This window comes from Cydia pomonella, chromosome 8 (assembly GCF_033807575.1).
Source record: "Cydia pomonella isolate Wapato2018A chromosome 8, ilCydPomo1, whole genome shotgun sequence".
Lineage (NCBI taxonomy): Eukaryota > Metazoa > Arthropoda > Insecta > Lepidoptera > Tortricidae > Cydia > Cydia pomonella.
In genome coordinates, this window is record NC_084710.1 from 9,298,968 (window position 1) to 9,322,858 (window position 23,891).

General features: G+C 35.9%; 1 protein-coding gene across 3 annotated transcripts in view; it reads right to left on the minus strand.

Moving 5' to 3' along the window:
• LOC133520500 (phosphatidylinositol 4-kinase beta) overlaps window positions 1-23,574 on the minus strand; it is a 64,057-nt gene extending 40,483 nt beyond the window's left edge. For 2 of the 3 annotated variants that reach the window (XM_061854943.1, XM_061854946.1), the window contains exon 1: window positions 23,037-23,574. In XM_061854943.1, coding sequence (XP_061710927.1) covers window positions 23,037-23,128 — 92 coding nt within the window. In that variant the 5' untranslated portion in view covers window positions 23,129-23,574. The remainder of the gene's footprint in view (window positions 1-23,036) is intronic. The other variant, XM_061854945.1, reaches the window with a different exon arrangement.
• Between the last annotated feature and the right edge of the window lie 317 nt (window positions 23,575-23,891).

Sequence of the window (23,891 nt, forward strand, 5' to 3'; positions counted from 1 at the left end):
CTGTCAATTATCTAACGCTAATAAATTAAATAACGCTCTAATTAAACTTCATAACAAATAAAGCGACGAAAAATTAGAAAACATTACAAATTAATCTAAGTAATAAATAAACTTTAATTAAATATTGTACTCAAGAATTCATTCTCTCAAACTGGTTGTAATGGAAAAAGTCACATCAAAGACATTTCATTTTTTTTTAATACCCATAAAACATTAGAATGACAAGAGATTAACTTGCATAAACAAATAAATATTAATTAATCCCTACTAATATTATAAATGCGTTAGTAACTGTCTGTCCGTTACCTCTTCACGCTTAAACCGCTGAACCGATTTCTATGAAATTTGGTATGGAGATAGTTTAAGGTTCGACGATGTAGGTACAAGATAGTTTTTATCAATCATCATCATCATCATCCCCCGCAGACGAAGTCGCTGGCAGATATTTATGATATAGTTATGACACTTATTACATTAAAAGTAAAGATTGTAACACTAAATAACAAGTACACATGTTTTAGTAAAAATACTATAAAACGCGATTATATTCCGTTTAATGATATAAATAACTGAAGTATGTGTACAAGAAAACTATTGTTAACTGGTCTAAATAATTATAAAAATCACGAAGTAACATTTTCCATACCACGCCTCGAATATACACGAGTTGGCTTGACCGACCGACCTATTCAAGTTGAATAATTCAGGCATATAAAATAAGCGTGTCGGTCAAGCACCGACCTGAAAACGCGAATCACTAGCCCGAGGGCCTGGTGACCCGACATGCATAAATAAAATAACATGTCATCATGGATACTTAATAATTTAGAGAAAGTCGGAGCTGGTGTCGGTTTCAATTACAAATAAATCGATCCCTTTGGGATGAGAGTAAATAACGTGAGAATGATCGAAGAGACGGGTGATTCTCGATGCTAGTGCGTGTATAAATAGAAAGACATGGAGGGAGGTATGGCTATATACTAATCATAGCAACGGAATTAGTTTCATAGAGATTTAATTTCTATCAAATATTATAAATCTTGTTTCTTGTTATACTATATATTTGTGTTATAAAATATATGTTTAAATTAACCCATACATTATTTCTAAATGGTAAAAAGCCTAAAAAACGTGAACAATCAGTTCAGTTACATAAAGCTGTTACACGATTTATCAAATCTCAAGTACCTAATCTAAAACAGTCCCGAAAAATACAATTCAAACATTAAAGTAATGTCATCAATGTCTATTTTAGGATTTTTAGGTAACCACATACAGGCAAAAAGTAATAATTAGTTATTAGTGACTTAACCCGAATTAGGTAGATACAATAAGATTTACTCAATATTGTTGTATGTGATATTCTTGGTCGTAAGCAAAATTGCTTAATGTAACTAAGTGTACCTAATTAATTACCAATATTGTGCTTTATTTCTAAACTAACACGTTTGAATCTTACGAAGTACTTATGTAACAACCTATCTATCTATACTTGGTTATAAAAGATTTGATGTGCTAATTGTTGAATACGTGAAAACAAGATGAACGTAGTGATTTTTAATATCCCTTTTAAGATTATTTTAGTCTTTACAAAAAACAAAAACATAACTATACGGCAGCGACATATGCAAGGTGCATTTGTGTGTACAGCTGCCCGGCGCGAAACGCGGATTGGTTCGTGTTGGAGTTCCGCCGGGCCATCTGTCGATTGCGCGGGGAGATAGCGCGAAACTTGAACACCTAAATTTGAGGGTATCGAGGACTTAATTTTAAACGAAATATATTCATAATTACACTTGCTCAAGCCTTACGGTAGGTATAATACTTGGTCAGGGAGGTCACCAAGACAGCCAATGTCAACATCTTTGAGATGTTTTCGCTTAATTAAAGTATTTTCAATTTGAAGTTATTTTTAAAACTATCAACGTCAAACAAGGTTCTATTAAAACAAGATCAATTAATTGAAGTATCCTTGGTAACGAGAGTTATGTCAAAATTCAAGTTAACTGAAATCCAATTACCAAGTTCTCTCAGGTGAGGTATTGTATCTTTAGCCGTCCTAAAGGGAATCCAATATGAGGGGTATTAAATTCATAAGACTTCTTGGATAAAATGAAACCTCCCCGAGCACCTCCTGAATACTACAGTTTTGGCAGACTTACGATTGCTTTTCCAGCTAAGTTAAAGTTAAAATATGCGGCTAATATGCAACTCGTATATAGTTGACAGTCAGTTTTAAGTTGTTCAAACCGCAGTGACCACACCCTCATTTAGTATATAATAGCCACTAACTAGCTATTCTGTAATAATCCTCGAATAAGGATTGTTCAATCAGCCATAATTCCCGACAAACCCGACTTAACGCCCTTGTACCTAAAATCTATTCCGACCCAGTTACCCGTGTGTAATGACTAATGACGCAATGAGCACTAACTTTTTTTTGGTTGCTAGGTCCTTTGAACTAATATTAATATAAAATATTTTACTGGATGTCATTTAAAAATTAGTTTTGGTCAACCAGAATAATGACTCTTGCTTGAATAACCATCGACAATGGATTGAATTTTTTACGCAATGATAAAAAAACAATACATCTTTGCCTTGTGGATGTGATAAGAGAAAAGTTATTGCCGATACTACATGTACGGCATAATCACGTAATTAACTATTCAAATTAGGCAAAGATTTCAAAATTGCGATATTTTGACCAAGTTAAAATTTCCTATCAGTTGCATTTCGGATGAAAACCTTTCTCGAAACGCAATAAGTTTGTAAACCATTACATATGTTTACTTTTACTTCTTTATGGTATAGTTAGACTTGAGTAGCCTTACCATGGCTGGCTTAGAGCAGTGTCAAACTGGAACTGACAATTTCATCTTACTGTATCTTCGTGCTCACACTAATATGTGAGTAGAGTACGAGCGATATGCATAGAACGTAAGTTACGCTGACGCTAGCAAATATCTCAGTGTCAAACTCGTGGTAGCCGTATAGATTCTGTATCCTCCTCAATCTCAGAGGCTTATATTATAGAGTAAGACTAAGCTATAAATTTTTACTAGTAAAGTATAAGTTCACAATTCAGACAAAATTTTCTGTTAGGTAAAGTTATCAGTAACTACTACCGACAGAGGTAAAAATTGAGTTAGTCTGAATTGTAGTGTCATAGACGAAATTGGTATTGCAATATGTGTTACCAACGCAGGATAGAGACAGTAGAGACATGTGAAGTAAATTGGGTTATTTGTCCACGAAACCGACGACTGAGCAGGCGACAAAGTGGATTACGTCGATCGCCCGGGGATTCAAAATGACATGGAGGTGATAGGCGACATTTATCATTCTAAACTAGTGCTAAATATAATGAAACTATGTCTACAAGTATTTGCAGAATTTACTAAAAACTGTGTGCTTTCTGAAACGTAGAATATTTCTATAACACTATTCGATTGTTTCGATTGTTAGTTTTAGAAGAATAATTAAATGTTATTAGAAACCTGTCCATTTTTCCTTTCCTTCCTTTAATAATTTTTACATTAGGTCTGATTGAAAAAAAACGTGAAAAAACATAAGGACAAAATTTGTTATTCCACGTTATTTTGAAACACCACGCACGCACGCATAAGGGTTTCCGTCACCATCATCAAAATTGACTGTCCCTTCATACAAGATAATTTGATGATTTATAAACCCTGCTTCCTTCCATTGCACGTAATAAAGGGCAATTATCACGAACTTCCTTCGGACACAATAGAATGTAAAAAGCAAGCAGCATGACGGTGGAGTGATTACAAATGACGCTCAGAGATACCATCACTACTGCATCCGGAACTCACGACGTCAGACGCTTTCTGTAAACAAATAGTCCTTTGATAAAGTTGTAGTAAATACAAACGGACCCGGGATCTGATGTTATTTGAAGACAATTAAAGCAAGTTAGAACAATAGTTTATACAGTTGACGAAAATTAGGTCTTTGTACGAAGCAAAACAAGACGGGCACAATTTGAACAAAGGATCTTTCCTTGAGGGTTTAGTTGTGAGTATTGCTAATGGCTTTCCGTTATTTAAGTAGAAATATGAAAAAAAAAATGCTCAATGGAACCATGCTATTAGGAAAATAAACAAAAATATATCTATCTATCAATAATGATTACCCATTTTCGACTCAAGAGAAGCTTGAACGTCGCTTGAAAATGGATGACGGCCGCGGTTCGACCCTATGTTATTACATCAGCGACGCCCTTACCCAAACACGTAAGGGAATGTCTATAAAAAACCACTCAGTATTTGTCCAGCCAGAGCATGCACACCAAACAAAAGACGTTAAATGCTGAATGATACGAAATTCTGATAAAAACAAATAAAAGTGGCTTGGTGTTGTTGACGAATAGCCGCAATTTGGCCTTCGGCATGTCTGTCGTTTTATAGAGTCATGGTTCCAAAGACAAACAAAGCTGACAAAGCAGAACAGTTGACTAATGACAGCAATTAAACGCTGGCTAAGCGATAGAAATCCCGCGAAAGCCCCAGTCAGTGACTGGCAGTCGCAATCTGACAATAGGAGGAACTGCGACAATCACGGTTTCCGCCGGCCGCTGATTGGTAGATTATGTACAGTAATTGTATCTTAATGGATATTGCGATACACGGTGCGCCTTAAGTGCACTATAAATTATAATTGAGTGTATAATAAAATTAGTCTAATACGCTTGAATGGCTATTACAATTTTGCGAGGGTCATGAGTACCTTTTCAATGTTAAAATAATCAAAAAAAAAAAAACATCCAGACAATTAATAAGAAGTTGCGTATCTTTATTTCAAAATTTTCAAAGCTGAAACTGACGCAGTCATGAGATCATATAAATAAAAGCAACGTGTGATGTGATCGATACGCTAATAGCATATGCCCGTCTGTTTTGTTTGATGTTTAAGGTCATTGGGGTTACGTTCGGAGGAAACCGTACAAAGCTCTTGTTTGTCCGTGTGACTTTTATATGAACTACGAATACATATCAAAACGTAACTCCCGAGAAAAGCGAATGCACTAAGCGTGAGCGTCGGTGCACGAATACAATATAAATATTCTTCACTCGTGCAAAAATAGCCCACGAACGCCACATAAAAATACAGGTAGAGCGGATTACAGTATATTTTGCATTGAAAAATCCGATCGAGGTCGCCCACATTACCGGTAATGCGAGATCAGAGCAGAAATCAATTCTATTGTTAACCTTGCCATTTGAGTGACGCAGGTTTATCGTGTGTACTGCCCTTGTTATTTCGGTCTACGGTTTTCAGTTCACCCACTAGCATAAGCAGTTTGTCTACGCCCCTACGTCCCCAAATGAAACCAATCTCGCCGCCCACGCCCGGACATATGCCTACTACAATCTTTACGTCTACAATACAATTTATGGTATTAATAGAATACGAGTGAAACTTATTTTTAACGTACAATGGCTGTGTCCCACGGCGAAAGCAGTGCCACAAAGTTTCCCAAAATACTGCTATAATTAAGACTACAATTCATCAACGGCGCAATCTTAATTATTCTTTAAATATTTCGTTGAAATTGCCGTTCTTGTTTTAAATTGACATTCTTGTGAAGAATTATTTTGCGTATTTTCTCATTACCTTATACCTATTAGTCTTTATTTTTAGGCGGAACAGCCACATTACAGGTAGTGGGACTTTTAAGCAATTAAGTATATCGGTTTAATGAAATGCTTTAGCTTAATAAGAAGGCATGAGAGCAATTTCGCATTTCGGCCTTGCCAAACAAGGCGAGGCGCGACTAAACCTGGCAAACTTGCGAATTGCCATTTCAGAATGCAAAGCAAGGTGGCTTATAATGAGTACATATGTAACTGGAAATTTGAAAGTACATAGTTATATCGATGTCCATCAGTTGCTTTTTAATTAAACGGGATAATAACAGACGGATACAAATCAATTAGGTATTTGAAAAAAAACGTAAATAAAGGCTCTTCTCTAGCGACAAACAAACGCGTTCCGTCATTGTAACACAATTATAATCCTAATCTTATTTCGGAAGATAAGACTAAAAGAAAAATGCTGACAAAACAGTCAAGTCAGTCATAATTGTTTCGTGACAAAACAGTAAAGTCAGCAATAGCCCATAATTGTTTCGCTTAAAGAAAAGTTAAATAAATCGGAGAAAAGCGTACTAGAAAGTCAGAAGTCGAAGCAGTGAACAAGTCAAGATGGGCTCGGATATTCGAACTCTTGAGTACTTTACAATGGCACCCATGGACACTGGCTGTTGTTACGCGGCCTCTCGGCCTGGGGGTCACTGATTGATGGTTTCCGTCCATTGTGGCCCCTCTTATTCTCCCCGGAGACCAGGCGACGTATCTCGGTTATATTTAATCTCAACAAATTGTTGCCGACGTCCGACATGAATCAAGCCGGGATAATAGGGTCTTTACGGACTGCCATAAATACTTTTTATTGGCGTAGGGAATTGTGCAAATTTAACTACCAATTTGGGAAGTCGGTTGGCGTAATTAAATCAATAGACATCGAAACTGATACTATGACCTTTGTTAGGGTTTGTGACGGGGTGTGCCCTGAAAGTTAAAAGTGGGTGAGGTTGAATGTCCTCATTTTCTGGGTCACTATAATATATACAAAGCAAAAAAATGTCTGCGCTCTGATCCAACAAAATTTTCATATTTAACGAATCAAACGAACGAACGAACGTATTCAGAATATTAATTTTATTCTTATTACGCAATTTGTAAAGCAAAAATTATGTTTCTTCTTTTTAGTCCTATGTATAGGTACTGCAGTGCTGCCATATGCCAATATAGCAGTATCATTCGAAGTAAAACAAAATACAATATAGCCAGGTGATTCAATTAGTCAGACGAGCTTGTTTACGTAACGTAACATGTTATTAATAAGATTTAAAGAGTGGGGTACTACATTTAGTTCTGGATTTAGGTATAGTCAGATTCAGAGACCGATGGTTGACTTCTTGATCTTCTGGGAACGGGGATCTTAGTGTAGCCAATAATAAATGTAAACTTAATACTTTTATTTTCCTTGTTTTGTTTTGAGTTTCGTCATTTTATCTGTTTTATTTACGCTACATTTTCCTGCTAGTAATCATCTACTGAAGGAAAGATACTTGTTTTACGTCATTCTGTGGTTTCTATATCAATTACTTGACGTGTATGTCTAACAGTGTCAGCGCCAGCGCCAGAAGGCGACGTAATAGTAGTCTTGTTTACGACAGTAGACATATAAATTTTACTATACAAGTATGTATCTATGTATACCTTTATTCGGCGGCTTCGTGGGCGCGTGTGCGACCTCGATACCAATTCGTGGGAAGTCACATTATGGGCTCGTCTCTCGTCTGTCTTACAGTCACGATAAAATATACAGTTTCTGATCTTATGTCATTTGTAATAAGGTGAATATGTGTGTACATGTTTATGAGCTTGAACAAAGCGATCTCACCGCATAATGGGTCCGTTATGTGTCCTGAGACTGCTAATATGCTATCCGTTATGATGTCATTAGTCATTTTCATTATACACTCTTTCAAAACATCTTTAGATTTTACTAATTACTGTAAGAGATAATTCAAAGCTCTACCTATAACCTGGATCGTCAATCAAAGTATAAGCGCAGTCGTAAGTGCCATTACTGCCGTTCAAAATATGAATGACATCAAGAGTAGACTCACCGAGACGAAATATTAACTCGACTATTTTCCATAAAGACAGCTTTCGTACCTGAAACGAATAATACAATTTGTTTAGTAGAATAATCCAGCAACTATCTACTATTTGTTTATGCTCCAAGGATAAGATCGTTATTTACTAAAATATTTGAGTTTGTTGTAACACGATTATGGTTCTGGACTTCTGAGATTAAGACACCTAAAAATGTGTACTAATTTAGTCTTACGTACAAAGAAAGACTTAGCCTGCTCAGAAAAGAGTATTTACGCTGGGATATCAATGTAATAAAGTATCGACTTTAAAAAATCAAAATAATCGTTTCATTAATATTTATGTCTATCGAGACATAAATATTAATGAAACGATTATTTTGATCAATATTTATGATCTTGACTGTACAATAATGAGTCAGTTAATTATATCAGTACTACTAACATTGCCCAGTAGACGAGTTTATCTTCGGAATCCTTCGTTGACTCATTAAGTACACTGCGTACTAATTTTAAAGGTGTTTTGATTCATTATGTGAACGTGAGTCACTATGAATCGGAAACCAAGAAACTTTGGTCATACTCTTACATCGATAGAGTAGCATGGAATGGAATTATTATAACAATAATATAGTGTCTTAAACGGGTAACATCAAATAACCTTTACAAAACTAATTAGTGAATGAGTAATGACTAGATAAGGTAAAGAGATTGTGGATGGTCCGGAGATTTCGCTTATCTTCAGTCGTCTTGGTTTTGTCTTTCCATATCTCCCTTAACGTTTGATTTCAGCTTCAATCCATACCCATGCGCACCACAATCACGGCACGAAGTTAGGCCTTGTGAAACCGGCTATGGAACTACTATCCCACATGAAAAGCCCACTTCCCACATTACTTTTATCTAGTTGCCTTCAATCCCAACGTCAATAACATTAACCGCGTTTAACATCTTCCTAGTGACCGTGAAATTTTGTTAGGAGGCAAGAGGCGATAAATTATATGACCTTTGCAAAAACATTGAAGATCATAGGTACCTTCATAACGTAATACAGATATAAAATGCAATCATCTTTTTATATTAATTATAAACCTCACCTTGAATAAGTTTAAATATATTTGACACTTCATAACCAAGCCAACTTAAGGTTTATAGAGATTATACTTCACATGTATAAATCAGATATAGTGGAGAAAAGAAAAAAGTAGGTCACATATGTACTCTGAAAATATGGGCAGTCGTGTAAAAAAAAACTAAACAGTTAGTAGTTTCATGCTCTTAGCAGCCAAGAGCCCAAGATGCCAAGCCACCAAAGACTTATAAATTTAATAAGATCCCTCCTCTAATCCAGTCAGGAGCTAAGAATAAAAGATATCAAGTATATCAACAAATTACGTTTATATTTGCGTGCTATAACAGCACGGTAGATGTCACGACAGACGCGAATGTTTCATATTCATATTTGCGCCGTGCCACGGACACCGCGGGCCGGGTGCGCAAGCACTGACCGTATATTATCATTGGTTGCAAGTAATTGGTTTTTACGGATGGCCGGTGTAGTGTGATCTCGATACCCATAGTAACAACTAGGATGCGGTTATTTGCTTTTGCACTGGTTCACCAGAGCGATTAAAGCGATTGGAATGATCCTGGTTTACCCATCAACCGAGACAAAATTAGCGTTATCTTTTGCCTGCTGCTTGTTGATGTTTTGCTGCATTATCATGTTTGTTCAAATATCAGTTTATTGTTTATTGTTTATTGTTTATTGTTTATTCATGCAACACACAAGCTTACAGTTCAGGCACCAAAGCGCTTACATGTTAAATAATAATATTAATAATTAGAATTATTTACAATATCCACAAATAGTTAAACATTACAAACTAGGTACAATCACTCAAAAACATATATAAAGCTGTGGAGAACGATCCTGGGGAGTCATAAAAGACATCAACATCAGGTCTTTGGATTGATAGTTCGTTTAGGAGTGAGAGTGCCCGATTGGTGGGAGCATTGTTGGTTTGACGCGTACGCACCCCGCCCACGGCGAACAGTCTTCTCCGGCGTCGCGGAGGCAAAGCGCCGCCCTCACTGGCGCCTAATACGCACGTCCTCGGCGCTGGAGCGAGCAATCCTATCCGCTCAAGCACCTTAACATTACTGATTCTGTTTCGCAACAAGTTATAGTAATGGATCACTAATAATATTTTACGTCGCAGTTCTAGCGTATCCAATCCCACCATTCCCGACACAAACATCGAGGGGAAAAGAAGTGGATAGTATCCGTAGATCCTTTTATACATATAGCGAGAAAACTTTCTCTGTATCCTTTCCACCATGAGAGAGTACTTTGCCTCGTGAGGATCCCAAATACAGGCACCAAATTCCAACCTACTGCGAACATACGCATTGTACAGAACTACTGCAACATTAGGATTAGAAAACTGCGACGATACTCGCATAATAAAACCTAGCATTTTATTAGCACGTCCACAGATCCCGGTTATATGCAAACGAAAATCCAAGTGCGCGTCTAAAGTCAACCCAAGATCTTGGACTACATCCACTCTCTCCAGTGGTAACCCGAGCAGGTTATATGATGGGGTAATAGCCTCTCGAGCTCTGGAAAAAGTAATCAGCTTACATTTGGTAACATTGAAGGGAAGCTGATTCGCAATACTCCAGGCCGCAACATTGTCTATGTCACGCTGTAGTGCTTCGCGGTCTGCCAAACTTCGCACGCTCCTAAACAACTTTAAGTCATCCGCGAATAGCAGGCACTCTGCGGTGGATGCTCAGTTTAACCATTTCGATGAAATTAGGTGTCACCTGTACTTATCAAATGCTCTGAAATGAGCCTTCTGACTTCTTGCCTTGGCATTTTATTTTATGGAGTCACGATTAAACGATAGTAATTATTAAACGTTCATATGCTACATAACATTATTCATCGATATCTATATCTAATCGTAGCACGACTAGCACGTCATAGCTGTTTTTTTTTTACAAAGTATGAGAGAAAGATCTCATTTATCCAAGTAAGTACTTATTCAAAGTTTGATATCTACACTATAATTCGATTTTACGTGGGCTGGCCTCAAGACGCTTGAGTCTTAATAAAACAAAAATAAATCAGTATTTGTAATAATTCTATGAAATAAAGCTAATCATCTTATAAATGAGGTCAATCACTTGTTTGTGATAATGATAACGACCGCAGCAATCAGTCTAGAGACGCATGGGGAATAAAGTTCATGTTCCGAACAACCAAATAGAGTATGTGGCAACTAAAAACAGATCTCAAGTCTAACTTGTGGAAAATGTAGTCCCCGTATAACAGGATTCAGAATGACGAGGGAAAATTTCAACAGCTGACTTCAAACCGTCTAAAAATTACATATCGCAGCTACTGGCACTCAGGAAAACGTGACAAATGATGGGAAAGAAAGATTTAAACAGCTTGTTTAATTTGACCCAAGTTACAAAGCTAACAAAACAAGCTTAACGACCGGAACTAATCGCTTTTCCTGGGATTTCAATTGAATGTGCAAATAAGGCAGTAGCACCGACATTAGGTATTCTTTAGGCAAGCAGTCAAGCACGGATCAGCTTAAATTGCGGTCAGCATACAAGCGTGCTGTTTAAACGGCGTTGTTGTACAAGGATACTTCTATACATACGCTCTTTGTATTTGTGGTGTACACTGCCGTGCATTCCTAGCATGCTTTGCTCGATTGTCCGCCCGATAAAGGGTCAACAATTAACTGTAATTGAGGTAGCTTATTACACTCGGACTCGGACGATTCTATCTTTAATCGCTCATTCGAATTGACTCATTTCATTGGGAGGAAAGTATTAGTCACGCCAAAGTGGGTGAGTGTATTTGGTCTAGTTTAAAAAGAATGTCTATTTTTTTTGGTTAAAAATAAAGTTAATATACTTCACGGATAATTTTCCTTTAAGATTCATTTTTGACCTCTTATCAAGTCGACAATCCAGTTCGTCAATGTCACATCACATCATTATTTGGGCTGAATTATAAAAATTCTATTTTCATTTAACGCGTACTTAATACTTTCAAAATAAATGTACGTATATGCGAATCGGATCTAATTAATACCATGTAATGCCCGTGTTACTTTATAATGAATACCTAAATGAAACTGAAACTAAAAATATCTCTTACAGTCAAATACATGCTGTTGCTGTTTCCAATCCAAGCTCAATTAATGATACGAAAACATGCCAAAAAATATAACGTGGGCATGACTTTATTTAAAAAAAAACCATCGAAGTAGGTACATAATCTATATTTAAATTTTATCTTAAAACTCCGAAACGTCTAGCCTTATATTAGTATAAAAACAAATGATGACAAATCGCAACCTGGCGAAACCATTACTCACCAAGTCACCATCCGCGAACAATAAATTCGATGAGCACGAGAAAAACGCGAAACGCCTCGAATCGACAATGACAAATGTCGGCAACATTGTAGCTTCACTTCCGGATCTACGAGTAGTTTCCGACGAGGTAAATGGACACTCAATAGCTCTCTCGGCAAGAAGGTCGTCAGAAAAAACTGAAGAGCCACCGGTCACGAGGATACCCACTTATCGTCGGCTGAAATCGCTAATCTCGTAACTTCATTTCAAGGACATTAGGGATTTGCTACTTTAGCCAACAATACCTAAAGTTGCAAACTTCTTAACTACTTTCGGAGGACATATGAGGTTTGTGACTTTATAGCCGACGTTATTCGACTTCGGCGTGTGGCCGTTAAAAAATTAAAATAATCGGTCGCACGGAAGAGGCGGAAATTCGGAAATCGTTACGAAACGAATTGCCACACTCGATAATCGTATGTACATATTGACATAGACGACACGTGTCAACACCCTTGTAATCATATGACCTCTTTTTGTTGTCTATGAGTTCACAACTTGTTTGCCCAATTTTATCTGATAAAAGGAAAAGGAGGATGGGAGGATAAGAGGTCCTTAACTGTTAAAGGATCACTTTTTCACTTTGTAATTGTATGGAAATTGCTATAGAAAGTGCTCCCTTCCCTTTCTCTTTATGTATAGATGTTTTATGTGTATGGCCACACATTATTTATTGTAGAATGTCAAAGAATATAATAATTATGTCCCATTTAAATTTGAAATAAAAACTGCCATTTACCTATATTTACTGATTTTTTTTACTTTACTTATCGTCAGTCGTAAGATGTGCATTAAATAATTTAATTCAATTTGTTAAGGCACATTTACGTAGAAAGTTTTATTTCCCAATTTACATGGATTATGATTTTTTTAATCATATTTGAGATTAAGTAGAGCACGCAAACCTACTGCATCTGTGTGGGTGTGTTTATAACAAAGTGTTGTCTTCCGTCTTCCGCGGCTCTAAAGCCCAATTGTAAATTAATCAGCAGCAGCACCGAATCAAATGAAGATTAGCCTTAATTAGGTGTACTATCATTCTCGTTTGTTACATATATTATATTTGCCAAAGGACCAAGCGGTCCCAGGACTCAAAGGGAAATTAAATTGTATTATATTAAGGAACGCAGTGCTCAAAGGGGTGATTAAGGGGGGGTTTTAGTCAGTTTGCGGGCATTGGTACGTAGTTACTGACAGTATTTTCGATTCCAGTAGGGCTAAGATGGTCGGCTCTTTATCATTTGTCACCATGCCTGTCACGTTCTAACAAGTAAGTAAGTGCAAAAGTGACGGGCATAGTGACAAGCGATAAAAATGGAATCATGCTGCCATAGCAAATCGGCAATTACTTACTGTAAGTTATATACCTGTTTAAAAATTAGTTCGTACTTCGTACTTACATATTATTGCACAAATGAAAAAACAAATGGCGGACTTATTGGCTACATGTCTAAAAAAATTAATGATTTTTCTTTAATCAATGATTTCAACCACATCTACTTATTTAAAATTACGCTTAGTTAAAACCCAATCCAACCCACAATATATTCGGGTTACATACACAAAAACTTGACAGTCGGGTAATTAACCCTTAAAATGGTAGGGCACGTGTGAGAGTTAGCTGTCTGTAGGCATTCCCTTTTCTGGTGGTAGTGTAGTGTGGCTTTAATATATTTAAGAGAATACTTCAGGTAACTTGCTGATTTACGATAATAGATAGAATTGGTTTACGATAATAGATAGAATTGGGTTAGAGTCCATTAGAGTTACTCTTATAAAAGAGGACTCGGCTCTGGACTTAAAAGGCTCAAGGTGTGTTGAGCGCAGAGTCTCGTAAAAACAAGTCGAGTTCTTCATATTCAGACTCAAAAGACTCTAGTTACTACCAAAACTAGGACGTATTATTTAAAGATGCAGGCGTCAAATAGTTGAGCTAATATAAAAGTACACAACACACAACCAATTTTCGTGACAATATTCTATTGACTGAACAAACATACCTACCTACTAAACTACTAACAATAAAGCTGCCTTGGACTGTCTATTGGACAGAAGGCCACAAACAAATCATTTTAGATTCATTGAATGATACACCGAAATTAGTTCAATATACATTTAGAAGGCCCACCACGTTCGGTAATTACATTTTCTTCATAAACCTTAAAGGAGTTGTGAATAAGACAAAAAAATATATATTTACGTGGAAAAGAACATAATACTTTTTACTTTACTGATACTGAAAACTTTGCTTTTTTTAATATCTCTGAATACCTAATGGCTAAGTCACTGGAGGTTTACATACATGAAGCGTCTACTCAATAACGTTTAAATTAATTAGCACTTTGCTAAATAAAGGTAAAAACGCATAACGCATCCGGCAATGAACGTTGACAGCAATTTAGCCTTAACCTTGATGCAAAAATGACAAAAATAAACTGGTTATTGCAGACAAAAAGAAGGAAACAGTGTCGCACCTATAATTAAGGACAAAAACAGATGAATTATTTTGAACATGAATTTTGCGATGACGAGCGGCCATCATGTCACCAATTAGTCATCCTTGTAAAAGACCAGAGGCAAATTTTATGAAAGCTTAAAAAGAGTAAAAAAACTTCCGGTTGTATTACAATTTACAAGTTATAAAAGCTTAAATGATAAGCCCTTCAGAACGTGTTTTATTTTAATAGAACTTTGCTGGTGAGCGTCCGATTATATATGTAGTTATTAGTAATAACTTGAGCCCTGAATCCTTAACAAATAGTGGAATGAGGCCGGAATACCGAGATTTTCTCTAGGGCTACAATATAGGGTTCTTCAAAAAAGGAGTGTACAGGAAAGGGTCGGCAGCGGCATCGCGTACACCTCTGGAGTTGCTGGCGTCCATAGGCTACGCTGACTGCTTACCACCAGATGGGCCATATGCTTGTTTGCTATATGTAATATTTTAGGGGGCTTATGTTATCAAGGACGTATAAATTAAACACGCTTAATTATTCGTTGTAGTAATTGTGTCCACTTGAAGATATGAAGTGTAATAAATGACACCAAAATGTTTGCTATAGCTGCCTCCATTCATTACATCTTTCATTTTCATTACATTTCCTGGCAACTACGAGGTATTGAACTAGACTAAATTTACTTATTTGGGAATAAAATCATGAGTACCTACGAAATATTCGAACCTCTGATTTGCTGGAAAAGTTATAGCCTATGTTGGAATTCAGTAGGCGATGCTCTAGAACAACCCCAACTTCATTTGACTTGTACCTACTCCCAAACTATACAGGTACTTTTTTTCAGATAAGTACAAATTCAGTACCAATAGCCGGGTCCACACAGAGCGAGCATACGCGTGAGGCAAGTGTAACTGTAACCGTACCTCGGCCGAGATTGCGCGCTCAGGCGAGGAAAACGCGCACGCCGCCGAGGCACGTCTACACTGGCCGATTTGTGAGGAAATTGCCTCGCGCGTACGCTCGCTGTGTGTGGACCCGCCTATTTGTGTACTAAATCCTCATATAATAAAAAATGACAAAACGAGATGTGGGGTAGGTTTCAGGACATACTTATAATTAATAGCAATTTTGATAATGAATTAATGACATGTTCAGTTCCACATCCACATGTAGCCAAATACAAATGTGATCTATTTTTCTCGTGCCACACTGAAAACTAGGCGATATTTGTTAACCACTCACGTGCTTTTGGCAACTGTAGTTGCCAGCTGTCACCCTTATTTTATTATAATAATAGAAGTCACTGAAAAATATCAAGCACGTGAGTCGTTAATTAAGAGCCGAGAGTTTCGTGGTCAGTAAATTCATACTCCAACTAAAACAATTTATAAAAATACAATATCTAGGTACCAGTACATAAATTAGCAGCGATTTAGCGTCATGATCGCGGACATGTACTTACGTACCTAGGCCGCAGTTGTTCTACTCGTGTTTGAACACGGCTCAACTCAAGGCATTGTTAAGATATATTATATTTACCTATATATGGAAATCAGCAACTGCTTACTTTTATGTGTAGCAAATACTGACATGTTGTGCCGTATGTGTTGCTCTAATTGTCAATTTTTTATACCGTAATGGTGGCAAAGCGTATAGAGGGCCTACCCTCAATATTGTAAATCGACAATTTGGTTTTCGCCGTTGGCCCCAAACCAAAAGTAGGTATTTGGCTGTCCTCCGCGCTGCTTCCAAATTTGAACTGTTTAAAATATGAGTGAAATGAAATTTCACTCAATCATCTTGGTAGTTATTTAGCGGTCCCATATTTTTGCACTGGATTTGAATTACTTCCGATTAAAAACGTTAATAAAACCAACTGAACCAATAAGTGGCTTGTTAACACTTTATATGGAGAGAGCTCGGAGCGTGGAAGCAATCTCAAACATTACCCGACGGGTCAAAGCCTGGCGCGCTATTAGTATTCCTCTCCATGTTGTGTTAATCTGTTTAAGTTCAGTAACCTAAGCGCGAGGGTTAAAGGATTAATAATTTAAATCGGTAAACTCGGAGCAAACCTTGATCATTATTTTTAAACACGTACCGTCCATAATAATGAAAAAATAAAAACTAAATTTCACCTCATACAAAAAGCTCCACTCCGTCACATTTTTCGGGACAAAAAACAAGACAACGAAAAAATTGTTGATCCAAATAGCAATAATAGGTCTTAAAGCAGTAATATAGAACTGCATGCTACTGCAGTTATATGTTATATCATTTTCAATTCTTTCTCTCAACAACGGTGTTAGGGATTGCAATCCGGTCCGGCGGATCCGGTAATCCGGCCGGATCCGGCACTTTTCAAGAGCTACCGGATCCGGTAAAATAAAAAAAACGCTTAAATACAGCACGCGCTGTGCATTTTAGATGAGGAAAAGGCGACGGGTGAGAAGTATGAAGTTAAACAGAACAAAAAACGAATGAAAAGTTTGAATTTAGTAAGATATTTATATATATATTTATTATGACGATAAATGGGAACAGAAGAGGATTTCTTCTTCTTTCGTGTTGGTGGCACGATATGACGATTACATAAATACTGTAATAGAAGGAAAAATTAAAGGATGCAGATGCCATGGAAGGCATTTGTAATTTATGCTAAAGAGAAAGTTAATGTTGTGTCATAATGTTGTGATAGGAGATTTATAATAGTAAACAAATGAGCAGGATTAAGTCGGCCGTACTCTACCGACTAGAGTTGGACTCATCAATATTTAGTTTACTCCGATTATATATATATATATAATTAAGATAAAATATTGATTCTTTACAATCTCATTCAATCTTATGCGATTTCCTTCATCTCCTGGTACATGCTACTCTACGTGTAGCCAATTCTTTATTTCATCCAAGTAACTTTTCTTAGGGAGTCCCTTTCCGCGATGGTTTTCAATCTTATACTCTATTATTTTTCGCATGAGATCGTCGTTTCGTGTTTTGTTCCCTATAATTTGACCAATATACTTTCCTGTAAATTAAAAAAAGTTCATTCTTTTATCATAGAGTCTGCTACATTCTCGGACAAAAAATTAAAGCAAGATGATACTAGAGCACATTTAATATAATTTTGGTTAAAAGTAAAATATCTTCCTTTCTTACTAGAATGGATGTCAACGTTACAAAGAATTCAATCAAAGAACAGTAACAAAAACATGTCCTTTCAAGGAGTTCCAATTCCCACCCCACATCCCATCATCGGGCTTGGAAACTAATCAAATTTATAATTGTAATCGAAAATTTGAGCACTTCTGAATGGTTAAATATAATAAATGACCGATTTCATATTTTGTTATTAAACTGATATAGACATTGTAACACTTTTTAGTCTTTTTACTACCAAGTTCTATTTTATTGTTAAGAAGTTATATATTAACTTCAAATTATAGATTTAGGAATACGTATTACGCAATAAACTAGAAAAATATGACATTTAATTAACTTCAATATCCCTATACCAAACCGGATCCGGTCCGGCCGGATCCGGCCGGAATAAGGCCAAAATCCGGCCGGATTGAAAATCAATCCGGTTTGCAATCCCTAAACGGTGTCGATGACATGTCACATAATTGAGAGCCATATAGTGACACTAATTAAATACAAGTGGTTAATGTAATAAAAGCCTTATTCTCGTGTTCTGATCATGTAACAGTAACAGGGATTAGTTCGACTACAAGTAATTTTGATTGCTTACGTTATCTCGCTTTTACGATTTGAGAAAAGAGAACTTTGTCAAAACGGATTAAGGTGGTTTATAGAACTTTCTTATTGCATCCGACACGAGGTTTAGAAAGTAATGAATACTAAGCAAAAGGCTGACCAGGAAGCCGGCTAGGTGGCGCTTTGCGCCCACTTTTACTTTCTGTCCATTCACCTCGCGGTCGAAGATCGCCCTACATTTTGTGAACCTTCTTTGTGGTCCAGTCAACAATTTGACCTCCATGCTATTTTTAAAGTTTGGTTTTGGGACCAGCGAGATTGTTTATATAATCGCACACATCTTTTTTCACCAGGTACTTTATTGCAGTTAATAAAATTTTGGTCAATTCCTGGACTTTGAAATGTAGTACTCCACCACAGAAAGAATACAATGGGTACTAAAATGATATAATTAATTTACCTGTGTAGACATATTCTGTTTATTTCAACCAATAAAAAGCTATAAAAACTTATAAAAGTTCCAGAGTTGGACGTACGTATACATTTTCATTTTATCGATGTATGTCCTATTTATGTGACAGGATCTGACTTATTGAATGAAGTAAGCGAAGTCTGGGGTTAAAGGACAGACTGCCTACATTCCAACTAGGCCACTCATCAATCATGAGCATTAGTTCCAACCGAATTCCTAGCATGTTATTTATTCGGAATTGAGGTAAATATAACTATGTATATTGGATACAGCTGTGCCTGATTCAACCCGTTGACCACGACTTGAAAGAGTACATCGTCTGAGGACTAACATTTATACACGTAGTTTGACATATTTACCTTATTATAATTTATTGTAGGTACCTTCATACCAGGCTAATAATTAATACTCAAAGTACTTAAAGGAAAACTACTTCTAATTAATGAAATAAAGACGGTCTTGATAATTTCAAGACCATCTTTATTTGATCATAATTCATCATTTCATTTTAACTAATGTTAGCTTTAGTCGACGACCATTCTGGCCTATTAGGTGGGGACCCTGCCTATAAAGCCGATGGTTCTGGGTTCAAAACCTGGTAAGGGCATTTATTAGTGTGATGAGCACGGATATTTGTTCCTGAGTCTTGGGTGTTTTCTATGTATTTAAGTATTTATATTGGTATTATATATATCGTTGTCTGAGTACCCACAACACAAGCCTTCTTGAGCTTACTGTCGGGCTTAGTCAATTTATCTAATAATGTCCTATAATATTTTATTTATTCAAAAAAAAAAAGAGGGGAATAAAAATGCAATGTTTTACGAAGTTACCGTCTACTGTCACAATAAGATGATATTTGGGGGGTGTCAGTTTTTCAAATTGGTCGCCAATCGCAAAGATTTTCCTACTACAATATTTTTATGGTACATCAGTAGTCGAGTCGGTAGCCGTATGACGTATTGTAAAATATTTTTTCGCATGTGTCCAAGTGAAACGAATTAATAAGTGCAGAACGAGTGTTCAAAATTACACTTATTGGAGCATAACACTAAGTTTAAGAATGATGTTAATAAGTGGTAGTATTCCACTAAAAACGTGATTTAAGTAGGGTAGCCTTGTGAAGTAAAGTAAATACATATGTTATATATGCCACCAAATATATGTTTACAATTTCCCACGTGAGTTGTATTGTAAGTAATAAGTCGAAAAACTACTACAATTTTTTTTGTAAATAGGTACCCCCGCGGCGACTGCAAAGAACCGCATGTGGCTGGCAAGCTGCGGTTTGCGGCCCCTGACCTAATGGATCGCATTAGATTGGACATGACCTGACCTGTGATATGACATGACGTACCTACCAGTGCTGACTATGTTTATAATGATCCTAATAGTCATACTCATAAATCCTAATACATATACTGATTTATTTGTATTTACTATCTAATAAATTTGATTATAGATATGTTAGTCACGAAACAATAACAAAACAGACCCAAACTAATTTTATAGTAGTCGCTACTATTAACATAAATTGTACATCAATCAAAACACAGGTAATGAACTCAATTAAGTGGAATGATTCCATTATTACCTATAGCAAAAAAAACATAACACATAAAGTAAGATTAAAAAAAACATGTTAAAAAAGAAAAAGCTGAAGCAATGAACAATTAGTTTGTTCATTGTATAAAAGTTTATTATCTATACAAAAGGATCATAACTTTAAACCATTTGCCGAACCATAAAATAGTCATATAATAATTATTGCTCACTTTGAACCATGTAAAAGTACACACAAGTACACTAGAGAAGTAATAAATAGCACGTTGGCAACAGTACAAGCTCTTTATTACACATAACTTGTACCACAAACATCTAAATATTTACTTAAAGATACTGTACATTGCTTAACAACACATACAATTCTACTTTGGGGACAAAAATCAACATAAGGAAGTTTATTAAAATGTTTCACACATTATGAAAGAAGCCTTCAAGATTATGCTCCTTGATAATTATTGCAATTATTGTTGCATAGTTATTAGATACAGAGATGGTTGATGATAAAATATTGCTGAATTTTTATCATTATTACATTTACATTCTCATTATTTTAAATGTGATTGTAAAATAATACAATTTATATTGACTGAGCATTAATGAGAGCGTTAGCGAAGGTCTCCTTTTCAGCTTGGGCAAAAATAATTTCGTATGTCTGGATGTTCTCCTATAACAGTCGCAATTCTCAACCGATTCGAGTTCAACAGATTTTTTTTTTGTTGATGCAGGTTTTGGAAATATTTGGGTGGATAAAAAATAGGCATAGACATATTCGATATCGTATTCTGATTACGAAAAAGTAAAAGAGTTTTTTGACACAATTAATAATAGGCCTTTGTATGGGCGGACTCGGACGACCTGCCCCATACAAAAAAAAATGCGTCAAAACAATTTTTCTTCTAGTTTTTCCCAATCAGAACATGATACAGAATATGCCCTTAAATAGATCTCCACTATTTTTGTTACACGTATTTTTGGTAACCTTTATATTCTGATTTAAGTTATGCTTGCAAGGTCTACAGCTAGAGGCACTAGTTATAGAATTTAAATCAAAATGTGTTTTTTTATTCATTGGGACATAGCGGAGAAATCCTAAACTCTGTTTTTTTAAACCTAGTTGCCAATTCGATTTTAATATTGCGAGTCAGTGGCATGACTGTCATCATCATAACTTTCATGAAATGTGTTAAGCAAGTTTACAAAATTAAAAAATGTTGACATCATTACTCTTGCAAACAATTCATGAAAAAATACCAGAACAATGTTTAAGCAAATATAAACTGAGGGAGTACCAAGGACAAATTGTTACAATATTACTATTTTTCAAAGCCATAGAAAATTATACCTTTTGACATATGCCACAAGAGCTCTTCTATTTTCATGTCAAAGATTGCACAAAAACAATGCAACTAAAATAAAATGATGTTCATAAAGTGTAACCAGTTTCTCAAGGCATTGTTTCATGCCCTCTTAACTGGTGGTTCAATTTCAATGCTCACATGGACAAATAAACTATAATGGAATAAATTGCTGTTGTTTGGAAAACTACCATCACGGTTAGACACTGTACTTCTATAGACTATAGCAATGGTGGGCAAACATTCTTCATGGGCACGAGTAAGTTTAAGAAATTTCAAAGGAGGGCCAGAATTACAGCAAAAATGCATTTTTATTATTTCACAACAACATACAAATTATTGTGTAGGTCCAGCGGTGGGTCAAATAAAATCTTTTCATGGGCCAGAGTTTTGCCTGAATTCCCAGATACCTGCAGAATTCCAGATAAAGTAAGTATTATACATTTGTATTACATCACCTAACAGTATAAAGCACCAGGAAAGTGCATATGTCCTAGCATACCTAGTTATTCACAGTTGGAAGATAATATTACATAAAGTAGGGATAGTCTTTTTCAAATATGAAGGGTAGAGTGAATTTGGATTTTTTTTATTGCATGCCATTGACATTACAAACCAATCCTTTTTAACAAAAATAACTTGAATCCCAATCGGACAAAAATTATATAGTTTAGAATATTGCATTATAATAGACACAAATCACCAAAATGTATATTATTATGTTATAAAAATAAAAGACAGATTTTAATATTGTTGAGTTTTATAATGTAAAATGGAACTCAATTGCAATAGAGTTTGACTCTACTTATCGACCAAATCAATTCCACTCATGTCTTATTGTTTCAGTCGACCTCATTTGTCAGCGTCCAATTGTGATAGTATGTTTATTTAAAAATATAAATGGCCTTTGCAAATTTAATCACATTCAGTCATAATTGCATTACAGACAAGCAACTTGAGATTCAAATTCAATATGTAGAAAAGTAATGTTGATACTTACTGTGTTGTTGAATGTTGTCACAAACATCGATTTGTATACAAATTTGGTAGGTGCATTAAACAACATGTTTAATAAGTATGGGTTGTTTTGGACTTGTTTATTTTCCCATGGAATAAATTATTACTTACAGAAACAAATATCTGTTTATGTAAAATAAGAACACTGTGATAGTGCATTTATTACCTGCGATTCTCCATAACAACATAACCTGAATTGTAAAGCCCATTTGGCATTGAAAACAGTACAATATCATTTGTCACGTCAATGCGTCGAGCGAAGATAAAGCACTGATAAGGTTTGTCTCGACTTACCTAAAGTCCAAGCTGAGATTTCTCTGGTGTGCGGAGGCCTTCGAGCCATTGGGGTCACTCCGGCTGCCGTGGACGGGTACATCCTCCAACATGCTCACACACTAACCGACGCTTTGCAAAATAACAATAAACCCATATCACGTCTCGCGACGATTACAAATCAAAGAGTAAATAACAACATGGCGTCCACTCCCCTGCATTCGTAACTAACATCCATAAACACGAAACCCTCGTTACGCACAATTGCTAATAACGATGATAATATATTACATCTCACAGCCATTAAAGTCCTCTCAATTTTTGTTTACACAAAATTGTAGCCCGAATAACTGAAAATATTAAATGGGAATTGCGCCCTACAAAAGCGAGCGAGCGTAACGCGAGAAATTAATTGTTACGAGAACAAAAAACTGCGAATATCAAAACTATAATTAAAGTATAATTACTAATGCGAACGTAACAAAAGAAATAATCACGAAAATTAAATAAATCGATGGCCTGCGACCAAATGCTGAGACATATTCGTTTTGTTATGTGCTGTCAAAAGTGTCAAAATTGGTGAAGGTGGTTTAAGATGGGGATGCCAAGTGAAACAAAAATTAGGCTAAGTACACATATTACGCCGAGGTACACTTATCTAAAGGTATAAATAGATTTACGTACCGGACCACAAATTCGATGCGATTCTATAAGAGTCGAAGTTGGTTTGCCGCATAGAAATAGGATAGTATAGAATGACTGTCAAACTTCGAAAGTGTGACCAAAAACGAAATGCAAGTGTGTGCGTAAATTGTTTATGTGCGAACAAAAATAGTGTCGTCATGTTACAACATACGTTGTGTACAAGTATACGCT